Consider the following 19,848-nt stretch of genomic DNA (forward strand, 5'->3'; position numbering starts at 1 on the left):
CAAAAATTGAAATATATCCCCCAAGAGGTTTTGTCCACCAACACATACAAGAAAACTTCATATCATAATACACTTTTCATCAATTTCATGTTATTATGATGCTAAAAATGAGATGCCACTCCATTTTGGTATTGCAGCACATAAGCACACCAAACATGTCTAACTAAGTCCATGGTGTTAAAGATCTCGAATCAAACCTCATTCAGGCTCTTCAAATACATTATAGATCGCTACATATAAGTGACTGCTTGTCTGAAGCCTTGTTCAGAGCAAATATGTAAATCAGAATATAATACCACAAAGCATAATAATGAATATCAGCCCGGCTCAAGTCTGCAACTGTAACAGAGTATCCTTCATGAATGTGTGTAAGAGGGCAACTGGAGACCCATGACACAAATTATTGCCTGGTGGTCCCTCATGGGCACTATTACAGACACAGACATAATTAAGTAATGTGGGCAATCAATCATGAGTACATTTAGGATTATAACTTTGTGAATATATGTCTATTTTTTTGAGTGCCAATTCGCTATGTGATTGTATAATATGTTATCTGATATATATGATTTGTTTAATTAAATATTTTAAAAAAAAATTTTCCTTGTAACAATATCAGATTAGAAAGCAAAAAAAAGATCGTTGGATGACTTTCTCATTTTTCGTTAGCAAAAATAATCCAGATGAGATTGGAAGGTATTTGTAGGTACACCACTCAATTTTATCAGTATTCGATTTTTGGAATAGACTGAGTGTGGGCCCCAGTAGCTGGGTCCACATAATTAACTTGGTAAATAATTGAAATTATATTAATCAAGTGAGATCCTGTACCAAAATAGTTTGAGGTGACAATGAGATTGCATACCAAAGTTACACCATTTTTCGATTGAAACAAACATATTACAGTATTAATTAGCAACAGGCTATGTAACAAAAAGAGAAATGACAACACTGTACACCAAATAAGCACAAAAAACTATATTTCCCACTGCAATTCATAAAAATGTTCCTATTTAGTATTAGTAAATATCTAAAATAAAGAATTTTGATTGATTTTTCAATCTGTGCTCAGCGAGTTAAAATCATTACTGGTACTCTTATTTCTGTATTTGCAGGTCCAAATTATGTGTGTTTAAATATGTACAAAATGTCTGTTGGACTCTCAATTGTCACAAGGTGCTTCATATAACTATATCAGTAAGTCATATCCCTGTATCTGGTTAATTTCTACAGTAATACTTCCTCAAATCCATACATCTTTAACGTTTCACTGGTTAAGGAAAGTTGTGGTCTAGAGCAAACTAAGGCCATAGGGCCAAATCCGGCCCGTTGGGTAATTCAATCTGGCGCGCCTGATGCTGCCACAACCAGACAACCGAACTAAAACCATATTTTGATGTTTAGCTGAAAAATAGCTCAAGGAATTTGTTGAGATTGCAAAAAAATTTGGGTGGGCGAAATTTTTGCCCACCCCTGGTCTACTGTTCGATTTCGGGTACTCGTTTGCGCGTCTTGGATGCCAGTTCGTATAGTTTGAAGGGCTCTATTACGTCACTGTGACGTCGTGTTGACGTAATTTTTGGATGATGTAGTCAGGTGAGGGTTAGGATTGATACGTGAAAAAATTGTCATGCACGCCTACTAGAAGTATGTTAAGTATGAAACTACATGAGACTCGTAATAGACTTTCTTATACCCGAGTGGGATGACCATGAAAAATTCTATTACAGTATTACGCTATGCATAAATAGCTGCATGTTGATATCTTCTAATATATCGGGGAACTCTGAGCTTTGCACATATCCCACATTCTCAGTAATACTGTACTGAGTCTTGGTATCGGTACAGTCCGACAGAAATAAAATGTGGAAAGTTTATAAATGTAAGATACATGCACCTACCTCGAAACCGCGAAAAACTAGTTTATTAATTAAGTTCACTTTCAGGACAGCAGACTGTTTAATATCACGAGATCGGTAACTATTTCTTTCAATCTATATATATGAGATGGCTAGTATTCAAGCTATCACATATCTGCACATTTATCTGCGAATGAACATCAGATCCGAAAACAACGAACGTCGTTGCAGCCGCTAAACGTCAAACGTCACTTTCTCTGGCCTTATCGCGCAATACGGAGCGTACGTAGTAACATTCCTTTACGCATCATTTCGCGCTCGTGTAGCATGACCATTCACAACAACGTATATTCTGTTTGATAGCAGTTGTTTCGGTAGTCGTATTCCATTCCCGTCACACAATGCTCAAATATAAAACAGAGAGCGAGAAACCAATATTAATGTTTAAATCACGAAGCATTTCGAGAACTCAATCCCGAAAAAAAATTAAGAACACAACCAAAAATATTCTTAATATATCTTAAATCTCTGCATGGGTGATCAAAAATCTGAACGATTTCCTCCGCCATCCAAGTCTAAGCACCTGCAGCAATTTAATTTTAAATATATTAATTTTCGTCTTATAATATTTGGACTGGCGAATCGAGAGAATGTGGCTTCCCACATAATTAAGCCATACTCATGGCTTTCATCTTACCAGGGAGGGATAAACGCGAAATCCTCTATCTTATCAGCATCCATTTTCTATCAGTCCTATATTAAACCCAGTAATTTGTTTTCTCTCTAACAACTTGTAAAACGGAACCTAAAGGTGAAAAAGTGATGAAATGCGAAATAATTCAGCTACATTTTCAAATCGAAAAAACCTCGTTAGTAAATGAAGAGCCTTCTTTTTTATCAAATCTACAACGTTCACTTATTGAGAGATAACCTACATGCTCGGGTTAGCAGTGGCGAATCCTATTGTGATGATTACGTGGGAGAGGATTCCAGGACTCCTCTCCGTCTTGGAGCGGCTTACTTACCTACTTGAAATTTTATAACTGCCCAAAGTTTACATCAAAGTAAAAGAGTGATCCTGTCACAGTACAGGTTAAGACTCGTCTAACCAAGAAAAAGACGCCCCGCCCCGGTTCGAATTGTCCCTCTTGATTTTCGCCTTGAGACAGAATCAATAGGCTGACGACGTTCCACCCTCAAGTTTCATATTGAAAAATGAACAACATATTTTACAGCATCTTTTATTTCTAAGAAATTGAGGTAAAGCACACTCAATCATAATCCTGAGTTTGGTCAGAATTCACTTAATGCAAAACAGTTTTGGAATGAACTAGCAAGTATCAGAAAATTGCATCTCATGCAAATTATAAAACAATTTGATTTACTAGTTTTAAATTTGATATGAAACATTGGGCAAGCAATGAAAGGATGAAGCAGGCAAATCCAAAAATGCATTCACAAATATCTGGAAATACCGCTTTATCCAGAAATAAATTAAGCTTGATCATGAGTGTGATTATTTTGTACCACAAACCGAGAAATACAAACATTTTAAAATAATATCATAGCTTCACGGTCACTACAAGCAGGTGAAATCTACATAGACTGCAGAAACATACAAATAGAACCATGCTTCATTAAATAATTGGGACTAGCGATGGATTCTTTGTACGAAACAACACTTGAATGGCTTCTCTGATAGACGGCAATTCCAAGTGCTAGATAGCTCCATCTGCATATGATTTATGAACAGTTTACCATACACAACGCTCACTGAATAGAAAATGTATGCAGAAATCCATATCAGACTTGAACATACCATAATAGCACAGAACGAACAACGAAAACATGCAAAAATGTGAACTCTTTTTTCAACACACAAAAAATGGAAGAAATGAAATTAAGAAAAAATGACAATGGCAGCAACTAGTACTCAAGAAAAACAATTTTCATAATATTATGTAAATATCCATGGTACCTTATTATTAATGAATTGTGAGATTGCACTTCTTAACATACATAATTTTGTATCAAAATACAAAAAGGGTAATTTTTGTACCAAAATAGGGTGACAACATCATGCCGTTTACAGGCGGTGCCAGCAGTTTCAAATAAATTTCAATTGTAGTAAGCAGTACTCAGCTGCTTTGAAAATTCTAAGAATAGGCCAGAAGTAACATTGAAAAAAAAATCACAAACAAAATGAAAAAATATACAATTGATACAAATCGAATGACAAACCGCAACAGATAATTGTGTATTCATTTTCAAGACAGAGGACGCAGTTACTGAAGCATCAGTGGACTTGCTTCAGCTTGCGGCTTGTAGCCATTGCCTGTGGCCAGTAAGATTATTGTATAAACAAAAAATATCAACTGTACTGCACAACGATAAATAATGACATATAAACACATTCATGTGAAGAATTTCTCTACTAGCAGTTTTCAAATTTATTTTAATACTTAATCAATCACAAGTCTCATCTTCAACAAAAAAATCAGAAAATTATCAACACCAAAATGTATATAAAATACACATATTATGCCTAAGTAGAGCATGGCAAGTCAAGAACAATTTTACAATCATTTTTCATGACCCTTGCTCATAAAATGCAACGCTATGTTTCCAAAATCGATAATAGCCACAATGACACAGCATATGTGGCATAAGTGAAACAAGAGAGAGGGAATGGTCGCCTAAACCTTATTTGCTATAATAAGAAATGTTCTCCAAATTTGATAAAATATTCAGAAAATGAAGATTTTTAAATAAGGTCAATTTCAAGAATTCAGACAATTGAAATTGATGCCATTTGGTTTCAGAATTTGTTTTTTCTGATTATGAGAAACAGAAAAAGACACAGTTTTTCACTCAATTATGAAATTGCTGGATGACAGTTTGTCACAATCATGGTCATTCCAGTTACCACACTGTCAAAAACTTAGACACAATTAGGACGATACAAAAGTAATACCAGCGGCATGTAAATGCTGATATCTTGAAATCTTTGATTCTACAAGGGAACCGAAAATCATCTGAATCACTTCCCGTTATTGCTATCGAATAATGGAAGTTGCTTCAGTCTATCCTCGTCCTGTTCTGAATCGTTTCTCACTTTGAAGATTGTGTGAATTTGTCCACAAGCGACCTCTAGAACACTTAAACCTTCCATTGCCTTCAGTATTAGTGGGTTGGCACTGCTCTTACGTTGCTCACCTAAACCCTGGAATAATGAAATAATGCAAAAAAATTAACACTATTTCCAGCAAAACATTGTTTGTATAATTTCATTTATATTATAATTTGGGTACTCCTGTAGTGTGTGTACCAGGTTAGGGTTAGGTAATAATTTTATTTCGATTTTCCCTAATTTAGTTCTATTACGAGTTCGGCCCCTTGTCCATAGGTTTCAGTCCCTTTACACAACTTGATGTAAAGTAGGCGAACAAAATCAGTTACTTCCATATTGGGACACACACTTCTGGAGCACCATAATTTGTACCTGACGTCTTGAACTTGAAATTAATGTATACCTGGCTGCTAATGAACATTTCACCCACAACTCATGAATAAAAAGACAGGCATAATACCTTTATATTGTGTTCAATATACATCAGACTAACACTTGAATTAAATTAACAGAAAATAAAAATACATACCAACTCTCCACTGCTTGTACCAATTCCCCAGACAATAACATTATCATCTGCAGATACTGCAATATGCCTGGATCCACATCCTAAACTTTTAACATTCCATCCCTGAAATATGTAGATAACCAACTATTTTAACCCTGCATTGTGGCTTAACAGAAACACTGGTAATATTGTAATAAACTGAAGCACAAACGTTGAAATTATGATAAGATGCCCGGTACCAAAAATTGAATAGCAGTTAAATATTTCTTGACTATGCTATCTTAATTTGATCTTTGACTATAAATATTTCTATTGGCTATTTCCACACTTAGAAGTTGTAAAGTGTTGGGGATGAGAACATAAGCAGAGTCAAGACAAATTACACCAGACTCTGACTCTCAACCATGTTAAGGGGTCTTTGATTCAGACTCCAGCTTCAACAGCGAGTAAATCTAATTTTAACCAGAAAATTTTTGGCATAAGCAAGAAGGCTCAGTCCACCCAATGCTCTTTTAGTTTTTGTAAGAAATTCTGATTCCGGTGACTAAGGAATAAGTCTTTGGCTTCCAGTGTGTCAAATTAAGGCACCAACGTGAATGTAAACATGCATAACCCCGACTCCAAAGACCTGGTATTACCAAAGTAATTTGAGAACTTAGGTATATTCTGGTGGAGAGTGAAATAATCAATGAACATAAATTTATTTACAGAATTCACCGTTTGGTAAATCCCTGACAGCTCATCACTACTAGGTGCAGCTTTGTCTGAAATGCACTCACTCACATGACTTTCATATAGCCTATATTTTTTTTTTGTCATTGACAAAAAGCTAATTAAGGAAATAGAGCAATGAAAAGTTTTAAAGAAAAGGTTTGAAAATGTGTTAGTATGACTCACAGTTAGATCTTGCACTGGCTTAGGATACATTGTGGTTTCACGACTACTAATAGTTCCTTGCAAACCCCAGAACATGGTCATACCTGAAAGGAAAGTAGATAAATATAATAAGAAAGATTAACCTTACTTAAACGAGCAAATCCTACCTAAAACGGTTCATGGGAAATATAAGAAGTACAAAATACTTAGGTAGGTAGGTAGGTACATCATTTGGTAAATTGAATAATTTGATGAAATAATTAATTTTGAAGCATTTATGAAAGAGGGCCACTAACAATTATTATTATTCATGCAGCCCGAAGTATAATTATAGTACAAATTGATAATTGGAAAATAATTGGATAATTGCTTCATGCAAAATCACACGCAGTCACTCAGAGATCAGGAAAAACTCACTAACAATATAAACTCACAAGTGACCACTTACTCGCCAGGAATACAGAAAAAAAAAACGATCCAATATTATGACTAAATAAATAACATTTCAATCTCTAGTCACTAATTATACATATTTTGCTCAAAAACTGAATCGTACCGTTATACAACTTGTTTCTATTTGATTTCAGATTATAGTTTATTCAAAAGTGCAATTGAATTACCCGATTCATTAATTGCAAGTGAAAATGTAGACCCGGCAAATATACGTGTTGCTCCTCTATTTTCTCGATTAAACGCTTCAACCAAGCGAGGAGTTTGTTCATCTTTTTGCTCTGAATGACCCAGTCGTCCATATCCGCCAAATCCCCAAGTAAATATTCTTTTCTTGGAATCCAATGCAATCTGGAAAATAGTAGTATATGTTTGTATAATTCGCTGGTATGTTGACAAGCCATTATTATGATATGAATTACAAATCAAGTAGAGATTTTATAACACCTTTGTTTGAATTGATGAAAATGAAAAGCTTAAATAAGCAGAGAGCTAATATTATGGGACAAGCAAAGTGATCCTTCACTTTGGTAATAAAATGAAATAAATGCTTGAGGAAATTTACTCCATAGATTGTTGTCGAGATGTTTACAATTAACAAATAAACATATCATGTTGTATTCAATTCTCTTTATTCAAATTCTTTGAACAATCTACCCCAGCGGTTCCCAAACTATGGGTCGCGACCCACTGGTGGGTCGCAAAAGGAATCTTAGTGGGTCGTGAAAAGATGTAGAAAGCTTTGATTAATTATACGCGTTATTAGGATCGGATACGTAAATCTTCAAAAAAAAAAAAAAAAATTTGAATTCTAATCTGTGAAAGTTTCCTTTTACGGTTTCAAAGGAACAAAAATTTGCTACACGAAAAATGACCATGTGGCATTTTTACGCTTAGCAGTTTTGTACACTGTACAGCACTTCTTAGCGTGTTTCCCCGAAATTTAGACAGGATTTATATTTATTTTTTTTTGAAGAATAACACCATGGTTATTTTTTGGAAGAGGTCTTTAGTGTTCATCTATCCAAAATAAAACTACATTGTAGAAAATCACGAGATTTTTAATAAACATTATATGAAAACCGACATCCATTGTTTTTATTTGTATTTACTATACAAAAATCAAGTGACAAATATCATAATTGTGATTGTGAAATCACACAATCTTGAATAGTGGCTTGATTAGCTTACCTTACCTCAGGTCTTTGAACCTTTCCTCTCCCAGACATTTTAAATTTATGTTAAGGGTAGGGTTTAACCAAAATCATTTTTAAAATTCAAATTAGGCCCTATTTTCAGGCCTGGTCTAATTTTCGAGGAAACACGGTAGTTTTGCGATGATTAGCCATTGCTGTGTTCTGTGTTATGTCATAAAAAGTTAAATGGGTCGCCATAAGCTGTGGTAATAAATAGTGGGTCCCAACTCTAAAAAAGTTTGGGAACCACTGATGTACCCTATTTCCCTATTTGCGTGCTTGCTTCTTGCTCCAAAAATTCTCACTCACTGTATGATTATTTCCGCATTCGACCTTGATGACTTTGACATCTTGAACTGGAATAACTTGACCACTTCTAGTTTTTTCTCTCCACAGTGGGATACGAAATGGTGAAGAAACGGAATCAAAAGACAATTTGTTACTTGCCACAAAATATTTTCCATCGGTGTTGTTACCTACAATGAAAATGAATTCATTTGAACAATATTTACAGTAAATACTCGCCTTATTGGGAAGGGGACATGAAATGCTATGCTGCAATAATAAGTTGGCGGTAAATATACTTTCATTTTTGCAAATAAATTTTCATTCTGAATTTTCAGAATTTTGAAGTAGGAGAATAAAATAGTGATATATAGCAAGTCCTACTCTATTTTGAAGCAACAAGAGACTAGCATACAGAACAAAAAGGCTTTTCCAATAATTAGAAAATTTCTTTTAGTTGGGCACAATTTTCGTAGGATGTCCTCTGGAACATATAAAAGCAATATCAATAGTAAATCATGCATATGTATTACTACCACAATTATACTGATCTGGAATAGATATTTGCACATACTCATATTTCTGAAAAATGTCAGAAAATATTATCTATATATAGTGCCATTCTTAACTAATATCTTACCAAGCTGTCCATATTCAGGGCATCCGAATGAATACACATAACCATCAATATCAACAATCATACTGAATTCACCTCCACATGAGATATCAACAACAAAACTCTTCATATTTACTTGAGTTGGACTAGGCACATATGAGCTTTGTTTGCCTGGAAAGTTGAATATATACATCGTTGCAAAACAAACGTCAAAACATGTGAAGTTGTCATCAATCCCAGATCAGACATATGAACATCAAACATCAATTAGGTATTTTGAGATTCTTGTGCATAATTTAGGTTTAACATTTATGCTAACTGTCAAATTATAAATACAGAAGTCACAAATCTAACTGTTCTTCACAAAGTTTCGAAACGGATTTGAGCATATTTTTGCTGTGGGTAGAGCAGTGCAACTAACTATATTGGTGTCGGAGAGTTGAGAATCTTTGGTTTAATGCCCAAGTCAAGGACAGCCCAAGGTAAAGGATTTCGGCATGAAATAGTAGTTCTTTATATATCAGAGGTTACTTGTCTAGAGACATGTTTCACAACATATGGTAAGTGAAAATGCACCATGAAATGATATAGCCTACTCTAGTTTCTACTTTGAACTCACTGACTTCTACTTTGAAGTGGAAAACAACAAAAAGAAGTGAATATTACAAACCTATTCCCAACTGTCCTTGTGTATTTTCTCCAAAAGCATAAACTTTTCCAGAATCAGTCAGACAAAGCGTGTGACTTTTACCAACTGCAGCATTGACAATTTTTAAATGAGAAAGCGATTCGACTTGCTTGGGAAGATCATACCTGTCTGTGTCACCATGCCCAAGTTGACCAAATTCATTTCTGCCTTTACAGATTAAAATGGACACAACTTATTATAAAAACCAAAAATAATTAATCAAATCACGATTCAAGTCCAAAAACTCAAATGTTCAAGGCTTGGATCCAAGCACTGCTGGTAATCCATATAACCACAATGCAACAAAAACTCTGTACAAATAATACATACACATTTATGACAAATTTTTGCTATCAATATATTGATATTAATTGATAGAACTGTCGCCAGTTAACCCAAGCTAATCAAGGAAGTTCAGTTTTATATCATATTATAATAAAGACAAGTTACCATCAAAGCTTAAGGCATTTATTAAACTCATATTACCAGAAGCTATTCAAGCCGACAACTGCCTGTATTTTACATCCTAGTTTAAAACAGCAATCCATAGCAGGAAATGAGATCACAGAAATATAAACAAAAAATACAGCGCTATGTGACAAAGAAGATTACTGTCTGGTGTCTGCACTCTGCAATCAAGTTTCACTAAAGTCTCACTTGAAAATGATATATGCCATAAGTTTATAATAAATACTTAAAATCATTTACCCCATGAATAAAGTTTTCCCTCTTTTGATATAGCAAGGTTGTGGTTAGCTGTACATCCACTTATTATTTTGGCAACTTTTATTCCACAGTAACCCTTATATCTGTGAGGTTTGTACAAATTTCTCCCGATATTGGCAAATTTCTCTGCAAATAAAATAACAATATCATACACTGCAAAAGTCCTGTAATATTTATACTACATCACTTACTTACACATGATAATTGCGTTGGATTTTTATTCATAAAAAGGACCTCCTGAAGTATGCGCACCAAGATGGTGCACAACCTGAACTCAGGTTGTGTACCAGGTTAGGGTTCAGGTTTTGCGACATCTTGGTGCGCATACTTTAGGAGCACCCATGAAAATATATTTAAAAAGTTTTGCTTATAATAAAATGTAAAGAATTGAAAGTCTTAGGATAATTATATCTAAGCACTCATTAATGTATCGAAATAACGCTAATTCCACATGCAAGTTAGCGGCCTTTAAGATAAAAAATTAAAGCCTGAAGATTTATTCGTACCATCTCCTTTTTTTGGCTTTCTTCTTCCATTAGTACTCCAATTCAATCCCCCAGTAATAACCAATTCACCTTCTTCAGTAGGTAATGGAATTTTCTAAAAAATAAATATAAAATATCATGTGAAGATTGAATTTTAGTAAGTTCATAATGGGTTACTACTATCACCACAATGTCCCATATGTGCAAGGTATAGCTAGGCAGTTGCCTCTGCAGTGAAGATCATTCATAATAAGATCACAATTACACTGCACTTAGGACTCCCGCTCTATTTGAAATTTCATGAAGACTGAAAAATCACTAATAATGCTAAATTTTTGCCAATTTCTGAATTCTGTTGCAAAAGCTGATTGTTTTCATCAGTGAGATGTAATTATATGGCTGTGAACATCGGTATTATGTCAGTAAACTATATTTCCTTCTCTCCCAAGTATCCCTCTGCAAATGCATGTTTTGTGCGACAAGGACGTCAACAATTACCGGTAGTTGTGTTTCTTTGGCACAAAATTTTGCGTCAAGTTTGAAAAACGTGTTAGACCAATGGCAATGAGACGTTAAGATAATTAATAAAGGGGTAAATCCGCTCAGGTGAACTCAAATTTCGGACAGTCAATCAAGGAAAAAAATTAAATAATAAATTACAAAAAATAGGACAAAAAGTACACTATTGTGGAGCTGGAGACGAAGTTACTATAAATTTTAGTGGCTCCAGCAGCAGCTCCTAACCATCCGATTATTAATTCACATTTATAATTTTCTATTACTTCATTGAATTTTGAGTTAAATTCATATGAATTTTAAAATTTAAGTTTAAAACCCTTAGAGTCCAGCTTTCACGAAACTGCATTGGAGCTGATGTTTAATGATAGTGGTGACACCTGAAAACGTAGATGGTTATGGAGCCGCCTCCGAAGTAAAAAATGTAGACCCACAGCCGGAGTTCAAATACACCCAGACACTATGGCTCCGGAATCACTGTCTGCCTGTGGTAAGTGACACATACCATTACATCCACTTCATCATCCTCATAGGAATCTTCAGTAGACAGATCTTGTTTGATTCTCTTCTCGTCTGGAGATTCAGTTTCAAGCTTGCTAGGATCATTTTTTCGTCTTGGCATTGTGTATGTCTAGGTTTACTGGTTTAGTAAATAACAGTTCCTATATTTTAAAAATCATTTCATTAGTAAATGAGAGATCAAGTTGAAGCCTAGTTATTCACATAGCTAAAAACTAGGGTCTAGTGTAGTTTCGTACCTCAGGTACTTCTAGTGGGTGTAGCATAACAAATTTTGCATATGTCAATCCTAACCCCCACCTGACTAGGTCACCCAAAAATTACGTCACTACAGCGTCACGGTGACGTAATAACGTCCTTCAAACACGCTATAGAGCTTGCCAAGGTATACCTACAATCGCCCGAAATGGCATCTGCGCCGATGATAAAGAACTCACTAACGACAACGATGTCTGTCATATCATTTCGTCGAGAAAATGCTAAAAATAGCTTATTCGATTTCGGGTGATCGTCTTCACGAACTGACAGTTCGTATAGTTTGAAGAGCCTTATTACGTCACTGTGATGTCGTAGACTCGTAGTGATATAATTTTTGGATGGTGCAGTCATGTGGAGGTTAGGATTGACATACAGACATATGCAAAAATTGTTATGCTTCTCCCACTAGAACAGGGGAGATAAGATTTGTATGTGCCATCCTTTTTCTTCATTCTGCTTGATTTATGAAGTTGTACAGCTCATGATGGTTAGAGTTACTTGCTTACCTACGTTTATAAATTAATTTCGAAATATAAGCGATGAGGGAAGGGAATACAAAAGAAAAGCGCAGAAAACGAACTACTGCGTGATTGGGGTGCCATTCCCGAAAATATTTTGTGTCCTAAAAACTTTGCAACTGCATTACTCTTCACGTTTTCATCTACATATGCTTCTGAATGTTCTGAATATCTCTGTTTCCAGTTATGAACTTCAGTCATAATATGAAATATCAGTCCGGAAAATAGATTTTATAACTTTTCTTATTCCATATCAGTAAGACTTCATTCAGCTGCTGCATTAACCGCTGATAGAGATTTTACATTGGGTCTATATTACAACTTTAAAAGAATACACTTACTACTTGGTTTCATCTTTTGGGCTACTCTCAATACGGGACTAATTAGTCTCACTAATATAGAATGAGAAAAGTAATAAAGTCTATTTGCCGGACCGATATTTCCCCGAATAGTGAATCTGTCTAATGTTAAAAAGGTTTATTATTTTGTATTTTTTTTAAAGCAGCAAACCATTGTTTTTAATTTTGGTTGGCACGCGGAAGAATTTTGTCGTTAAATTTAGCCGATTTTGACACGCGAGTCGAAAAAGGTTGCCCCCCCCCTGCACTAGAAGTACTTTGTAGTCTGTACTAGTACTCTGTAGGTACGAAACTACACTAGACCCGATTTCTTTATCGTTGAAGATGCTATTTCGGGCGATTGTAGGTATACTTTGGAAAGCTGTATGACGTGATTGGGACATAATTTTTGGATGGCAGAGTCAGGATTGACATGTGCAAAAATCCTTACCGTTATGCTGAGTGGGAGTGGTGACTCCTCTACGGCCCATGGGTCGGGGCCACGGCCCATTGAAATGGGCCTCGGCCCATCAGGCTATGGGCCGCGGTCCATCAATTTTTGTAAAGGGATAAAATAATAAAGACTAATAAATATGTAAATCCTACCCACTCCCTAAACTCATAATAGAACTAGGCCTATAATGAGAAAAATCTGAACAAAATTTTGTCCTAACCCTAACCTGGTACACATACTTCAGATGTATTCTTTTCTGTAGCTTGGTATTTTGCTTTATTTTTATGTAAAGGCTTATTGTAAGAAAAAGGTTTGGTGGCATACTGGCATCCTGTGATTTTTTTGGTTCGAATATAATTGAAAATTTTGGTACGATAATTGAATTTTTCCTGATGGGCCTCGGCCCATAGCTGGATGGGCCACGGCCTATGTGGCCCAATTAGATGGGCCGTAGAAGAGTCACCACCCCTGTAGATTATGCTACTACACCCACTTCTGCACTAGAAGTACTTGAGGTACAAAACTACACAAGCCTCAAAAACAAGCCTACAGGGCTATGACAAATTTCGAGAATATTTCGCATAGACTAGTTATAACTGCAGGTTTCGCATTTTGTATGGTTTGCAACTGATAATGTGAAAATATTTTTAAAATTAAATTATTAAATGCCCTTCTACAGTCAGACAGTACAGTACAACCAGACTATTCACTACCCTAACTACGATATCAACATGATCCGGATTCTGGGGCATGCAATTGGTCATATAAATTTTACAACAAGATCATACTCCAGGAATCGCTGAAATTTTTTTTTTTTCTATTTTTTTTACTTTTATTCTCATTAGTTTCTGAATTAGATCAAGATTATTAATCATTCATTAGAAATTTGAATATCATGGTTTTAATTACCACCATTCGAAAAAGTCACCATTCGAAAAAATATTGCATATACAAATTATAATATACAAATGCCAAATTATCGGTCTTACTTACTACTTACTGAATACAGCGCAAAACAGCGCAAAGCAGAAAAAAAATTGAGCAAATTGAAAACACAAACCAAGACATGTAGGCTGTAATGGCAATGGCAGGTCTGCCCATGCTGGTGACTAATTTTTGATACCATAATTTAGAACATTTTCCATATGGATACAGTTTGGATTGATTTGGTTTTAGGGTTAGGGTTAGATAAAAAAAAAGTAGCTAAAATTTCGCATGATGACCTAGAATCCGGTACCTAACCTTGTAAATATACCAGAAATACCGCTATAAAACCATGGCGACAGGCGCCGTGGTTCTTCCGTGACAGGAGGTGGTAATGACTGCGTCTCCCGTTTTGCCCTGTTGACCTCTGTCTGTCTGTTTTGCGCTACTTTCCTTTATTTCTTTTCTTTTTGCGGTGTTTTGCGCTGTATTCAGTAAGTAGCAAGACCCCCAACTTATTAATCAAATATAGTCCATATATATATTAAATCCATGTCCATTTGAAGTTCAGTATAGTTGATCCGCGTCATCATGTTAATTTATAATTATATTACCATTAGTAATTAATTTGCATGGAAAATTAAAAGTTTTCAAAAAATTAGATAGGAATAAGAAAAACTTCCATACCATGATCCACAATAAATACCGTAGATATTATAAATTTAATTGAAATAGCACTATACACAGACTGTTTAAAGCATAACAGATTTATCAAGTAACACATTAATGGATTCATCGCTTATTATTTTCAATTTTGTTCCTTCCCCCATATATTTGATTGAAGCTTTCAGCTTGCATTTTAAAAATTGTTCGCATGGTTGATTGGTAAGTATGCCCTTCTTCAAATATAATATAATTTCGGAAATCCCATATTGCAGTATTGCCCCTTTCGCGCACGCAATAATTAGTCCTAATACAGTAATATGGGTTTTACATTTTGTAGAAACATTAGTACTGGAGAGGTGTAATGTTACACCTTTCCCAGAATTGTCGAACATAAACACATTCAAAAATAAATGTTTCTACAGTTATTACAGAGCTCAAAATACCCATCAAAAGCCATCATCATTTTCTACCCGACGCTTTACCGGTACTGCCTTATTTTATCCTCGTTTCTAATGCCATACCGGTACCATATGTCTGTATGTGATATTTTCCATCCCAATATTTGCAATTTTTTTGGAATATAGTCTAGTAATCCCAGATATCTATCCATTTTATATCGTATTTTGTTATGCTATACCTCTGATCTGAGCAATATTCAATACTTTCCTATTACAGTATTAATGAAATTATTATGCCAGTATTGTTTTTCATACATTAGGCTATATGCAATTCTTTACCACTGTGAAGCTAGCAGCATTTTCAGCCAGAATATTTTTACATATTGAATATAGTTTCCACGCGCATATAAGTTCACTTATAGTTACATATAAAGATTGAAAAGGTTGATAAAGTAAAATTTGACCACGGAAATACATGGAAAAATTTCTAAACTGAATGAATACAACGAATTTGACTGCAAAATAGTGTTTTAAAAAAGACTAAGTGATTTAAAAATTATTTTTCAGGTATACAAGATTATTATCGTTTTTGTAACGTCGATTTCTCAAAAACGGCCAATAAGGACAGCCCCATGATACATTCGGAGAAAAGCAGATACCTTATAGATTCGACTTCACTATACCAGAACAGTAGCAGCACGTTTTGACTTGGCCATATATAATACCAAACATAGCGTATATTATTCAATTTTATAAACAATGTGGACATCATAAAATGGATTTGTATTTCAACTAAATCAGCTACGGTAAGAAATCTAAAGCAACAATGACGTCGGACGAACATTACAATCCGGAGAAGAGGGAGTTGATTTAGTTATTTTAAATTAAAGATACAGTTGTGAGCAAAGTCAAATGAATTTCAACAAAACCTTGGAATTATGTGAATTATTTGATTGAATTTTGATGATCTGTCGCAAAATTGACGTAACTCGTATTTAGCGATTTTGGTGATTTTCAAAGCCCAGCAGCATGTTCTATCGGTCAAGAGGCGGTTGATTTTATTATTTTAAATTAAAGATATAGTCATATAGATTGTAAGCAAAGTCGAATGAATTTCAACAAAAACTTATTAAGCTTTTGAATTTTTCGATTGAGTTTTGATAATCTGACGCAAAATTGACGAAACTCGTATTTAGCGATTTTGGTGATTTTCAAAGCCCAGCATCATGTTGTATCGGTCAAGAGGCGGTTGATTTTATTATTTCAAATTAAAGATATAGTCATATAGATTGTAAGCAAAGTCGAATGAACTTCAACAAAAACTTCTAAACTTTCGAATTTTTCGTTTGAGTTAATCTGACGCAAAATTGACGTAACTCGTATTTAGCGATTTTGGTGATTTTCAAAGCCCAGCAGCAAGTTGTCCCGGTCAAGAGGCGGTTGATTTTATTATTTTAAATTAAAGATATAGTCATATAGATTGTAAGCAGAGTCGAATGAATTTCAACAAAAACTTATAAACTTTTGAATTTTTTGATTGAGTTTTGATAATCTGACGCAAAATTGACGAAACTCGTATTTAGCGACTTTGGTGATTTTCAAAGCCCAGCAGCATGTTGTATCGGTCAAGAGGCGGTTGATTTTATTATTTTAAATTAAAGATATAGTCATATAGATTGTAAGCAGAGTCGAATGAATTTCAACAAAAACTTATAAACTTTTGAATTTTTTGATTGAGTTTTGATAATCTGACGCAAAATTGACGAAACTCGTATTTAGCGATTTTGGTGATTTTCAAAGCCCAGCAGCAAGTTGTCCCGGTCAAGAGGGGGTTGATTTTATTATTTTAACTTAGAGATATAGTCATACAGATTGTAAGCAAAGTTTAATGAATTTCAACAAAAACTTGAAATTATGTGAATTTTCCGATTGACTTTTGATAATCTGACGCAAAATTGACGTAACTCATATATGGCAATTTTGGTGATTTTCAAAACCCAGCAGCATGTGTTTCCGGTCAAGAGGGGGTTGATTTTATTATTTTAAATTAAAGATATATTTATAAAGATTATAAGCAAAGTTTAATGAATTTCAACAAAGACTTATGAATTTTTGAATTTTGATAATCTGCAGTAAAATTGACGTAACTCATATATGCCAATTTTGGTGATTTCCAAAGCCCAAGAGCATGTGTTTCCGGTCAAGAAGGGGTTGATTTTATTATTTTAAATTAAAGATATAGTCATACAGATTGTAAGCAAAGTTTAATGAATTTCAACAAAAACTTGGAATTATGTGAATTTTCCGATTGACCTTTGATAATCTGACGCAAAATTGACGAAACTCATATAAAGCGATTTTGGTGATTTTCGAAGCCCAGCAGCATGTGTTTCCGGTCAAGAGGGGGTTGATTTTATTATTTTAAATTAAAGATATAGTCATACAAATTGTAAGCAAAGTTTAATGAATTTCAACAAAAACTTGGAATTATGTGAATTTTCCGATTGACTTTTGATAATCTGACGCAAAATTGACGTAACTCATATATGGCGATTTTGGTGATTTTCGAAGCCCAGCAGCATGTGTTTCCGGTCAAGAGGGGGTTGATTTTATTATTTCAAATTAAAGATAAAGTCATACAAATTGTAAGCAAAGTTTAATGAATTTCAACAAAAACTTGGAATTATGTGAATTTTCCGATTGACCTTTGATAATCTGACGCAAAATTGACGAAACTCATATAAAGCGGTTTTGGTGATTTTCGAAGCCCAGCAGCATGTGTTTCCGGTCAGGAGGGGGTTGATTTTATTATTTTAAATTAAAGATATAGTCATACAAATTGTAAGCAAAGTTTAATGAATTTCAACAAAAACTTGGAATTGTGTGAATTTTCCGATTGAATTTTGATAATCTGACGCAAAATTGACATAACTCATATATGGCGATTTTGGTGATTTTCGAAGCCCAGCAGCATGTGTTTCCGGCCAAGAGGGGGTTGATTTTATTATTTTAAATTAAAGATAAAGTCATACAAATTGTAAGCAAAGTTTAATGAATTTCAACAAAAACTTGGAATTGTGTGAATTTTCCGATTGAATTTTGATAATCTGACGCAAAATTGACGTAACTCATATATGGCGATTTTGGTGATTTTCGAAGCCCAGCAGCATGTGTTTCCGGTCAAGAGGGGGTTGATTTTATTATTTTAAATTAAAGATAAAGTCATACAAATTGTAAGCAAAGTTTAATGAATTTCAACAAAAACTTGGAATTATGTGAATTTTCCGATTGACCTTTGATAATCTGACGCAAAATTGACGAAACTCATATAAAGCGATTTTGGTGATTTTCGAAGCCCAGCAGCATGTGTTTCCGGTCAAGAGGGGGTTGATTTTATTATTTTAAATTGAAGATATAGTCATACAAATTGTAAGCAAAGTTTAATGAATTTCAACAAAAACTTGGAATTGTGTGAATTTTCCGATTGAATTTTGATAATCTGACGCAAAATTGACGTAACTCATATATGGCAATTTTGGTGATTTTCAAAACCCAGCAGCATGTGTTTCCGGTCAAGAGGGGGTTGATTTTATTATTTTAAATTAAAGATAAAGTCAGACAAATTGTAAGCAAAGTTTAATGAATTTCAACAAAAACTTGGAATTATGTGAATTTTCCGATTGACCTTTGATAATCTGACGCAAAATTGACGAAACTCATATAAAGCGATTTTGGCGATTTTCGAAGCCCAGCAGCATGTGTTTCCGGTCAAGAGGGGGTTGATTTTATTATTTTAAATTAAAGATAAAGTCATACAAATTGTATGCAAAGTTTAATGAATTTCAACAAAAACTTGGAATTATGTGAATTTTCCGATTGACTTTTGATAATCTGACGCAAAATTGACGTAACTCATATATGGCGATTTTGGTGATTTTCGAAGCCCAGCAGCATGTGTTTCCGGTCAAGAGGGGGTTGATTTTATTATTTTAAATTAAAGATAAAGTCATACAAAGTGTAAGCAAAGTTTAATGAATTTCAACAAAAACTTGGAATTATGTGAATTTTCCGATTGACCTTTGATAATCTGACGCAAAATTGACGAAACTCATATAAAGCGATTTTGATGATTTTCGAAGCCCAGCAGCATGTGTTTCCGGTCAAGAGGGGGTTGATTTTATTATTTTAAATTAAAGATAAAGTCATACAAATTGTAAGCAAAGTTTAATGAATTTCAACAAAAACTTGGAATTATGTGAATTTTCCGATTGACCTTTGATAATCTGACGCAAAATTGACGAAACTCATATAAAGCTTTTTTTGTGATTTTCGAAGCCCAGCAGCATGTGTTTCCGGTCAAGAGGGGGTTGATTTTATTATTTTAAATTGAAGATATAGTCATACAAATTGTAAGCAAAGTTTAATGAATTTCAACAAA

General features: G+C 34.3%; 1 protein-coding gene across 1 annotated transcript; it reads right to left on the reverse strand.

Moving 5' to 3' along the window:
- Positions 1–3,084: 3,084 nt before the first annotated feature.
- Positions 3,085–12,015, reverse strand: LOC120328472 (protein RCC2-like). The gene is made up of 10 exons (XM_039394979.2): positions 11,841–12,015; positions 10,841–10,934; positions 10,317–10,460; positions 9,591–9,776; positions 8,945–9,091; positions 8,329–8,495; positions 6,994–7,174; positions 6,395–6,477; positions 5,519–5,620; positions 3,085–5,082 (listed from the first exon to the last, which is right to left on the reverse strand). The coding sequence occupies exons 1-10, from the start codon at positions 11,955–11,957 to the stop codon at positions 4,900–4,902; spliced, it is 1,404 nt and encodes a 467-aa protein (XP_039250913.1). The 5' UTR covers positions 11,958–12,015; the 3' UTR covers positions 3,085–4,899.
- Positions 12,016–19,848: the final 7,833 nt, after the last annotated feature.

Source organism: Styela clava, chromosome 7, assembly GCF_964204865.1.
Source record: "Styela clava chromosome 7, kaStyClav1.hap1.2, whole genome shotgun sequence".
Classification (NCBI taxonomy): Eukaryota; Metazoa; Chordata; class Ascidiacea; order Stolidobranchia; family Styelidae; genus Styela; species Styela clava.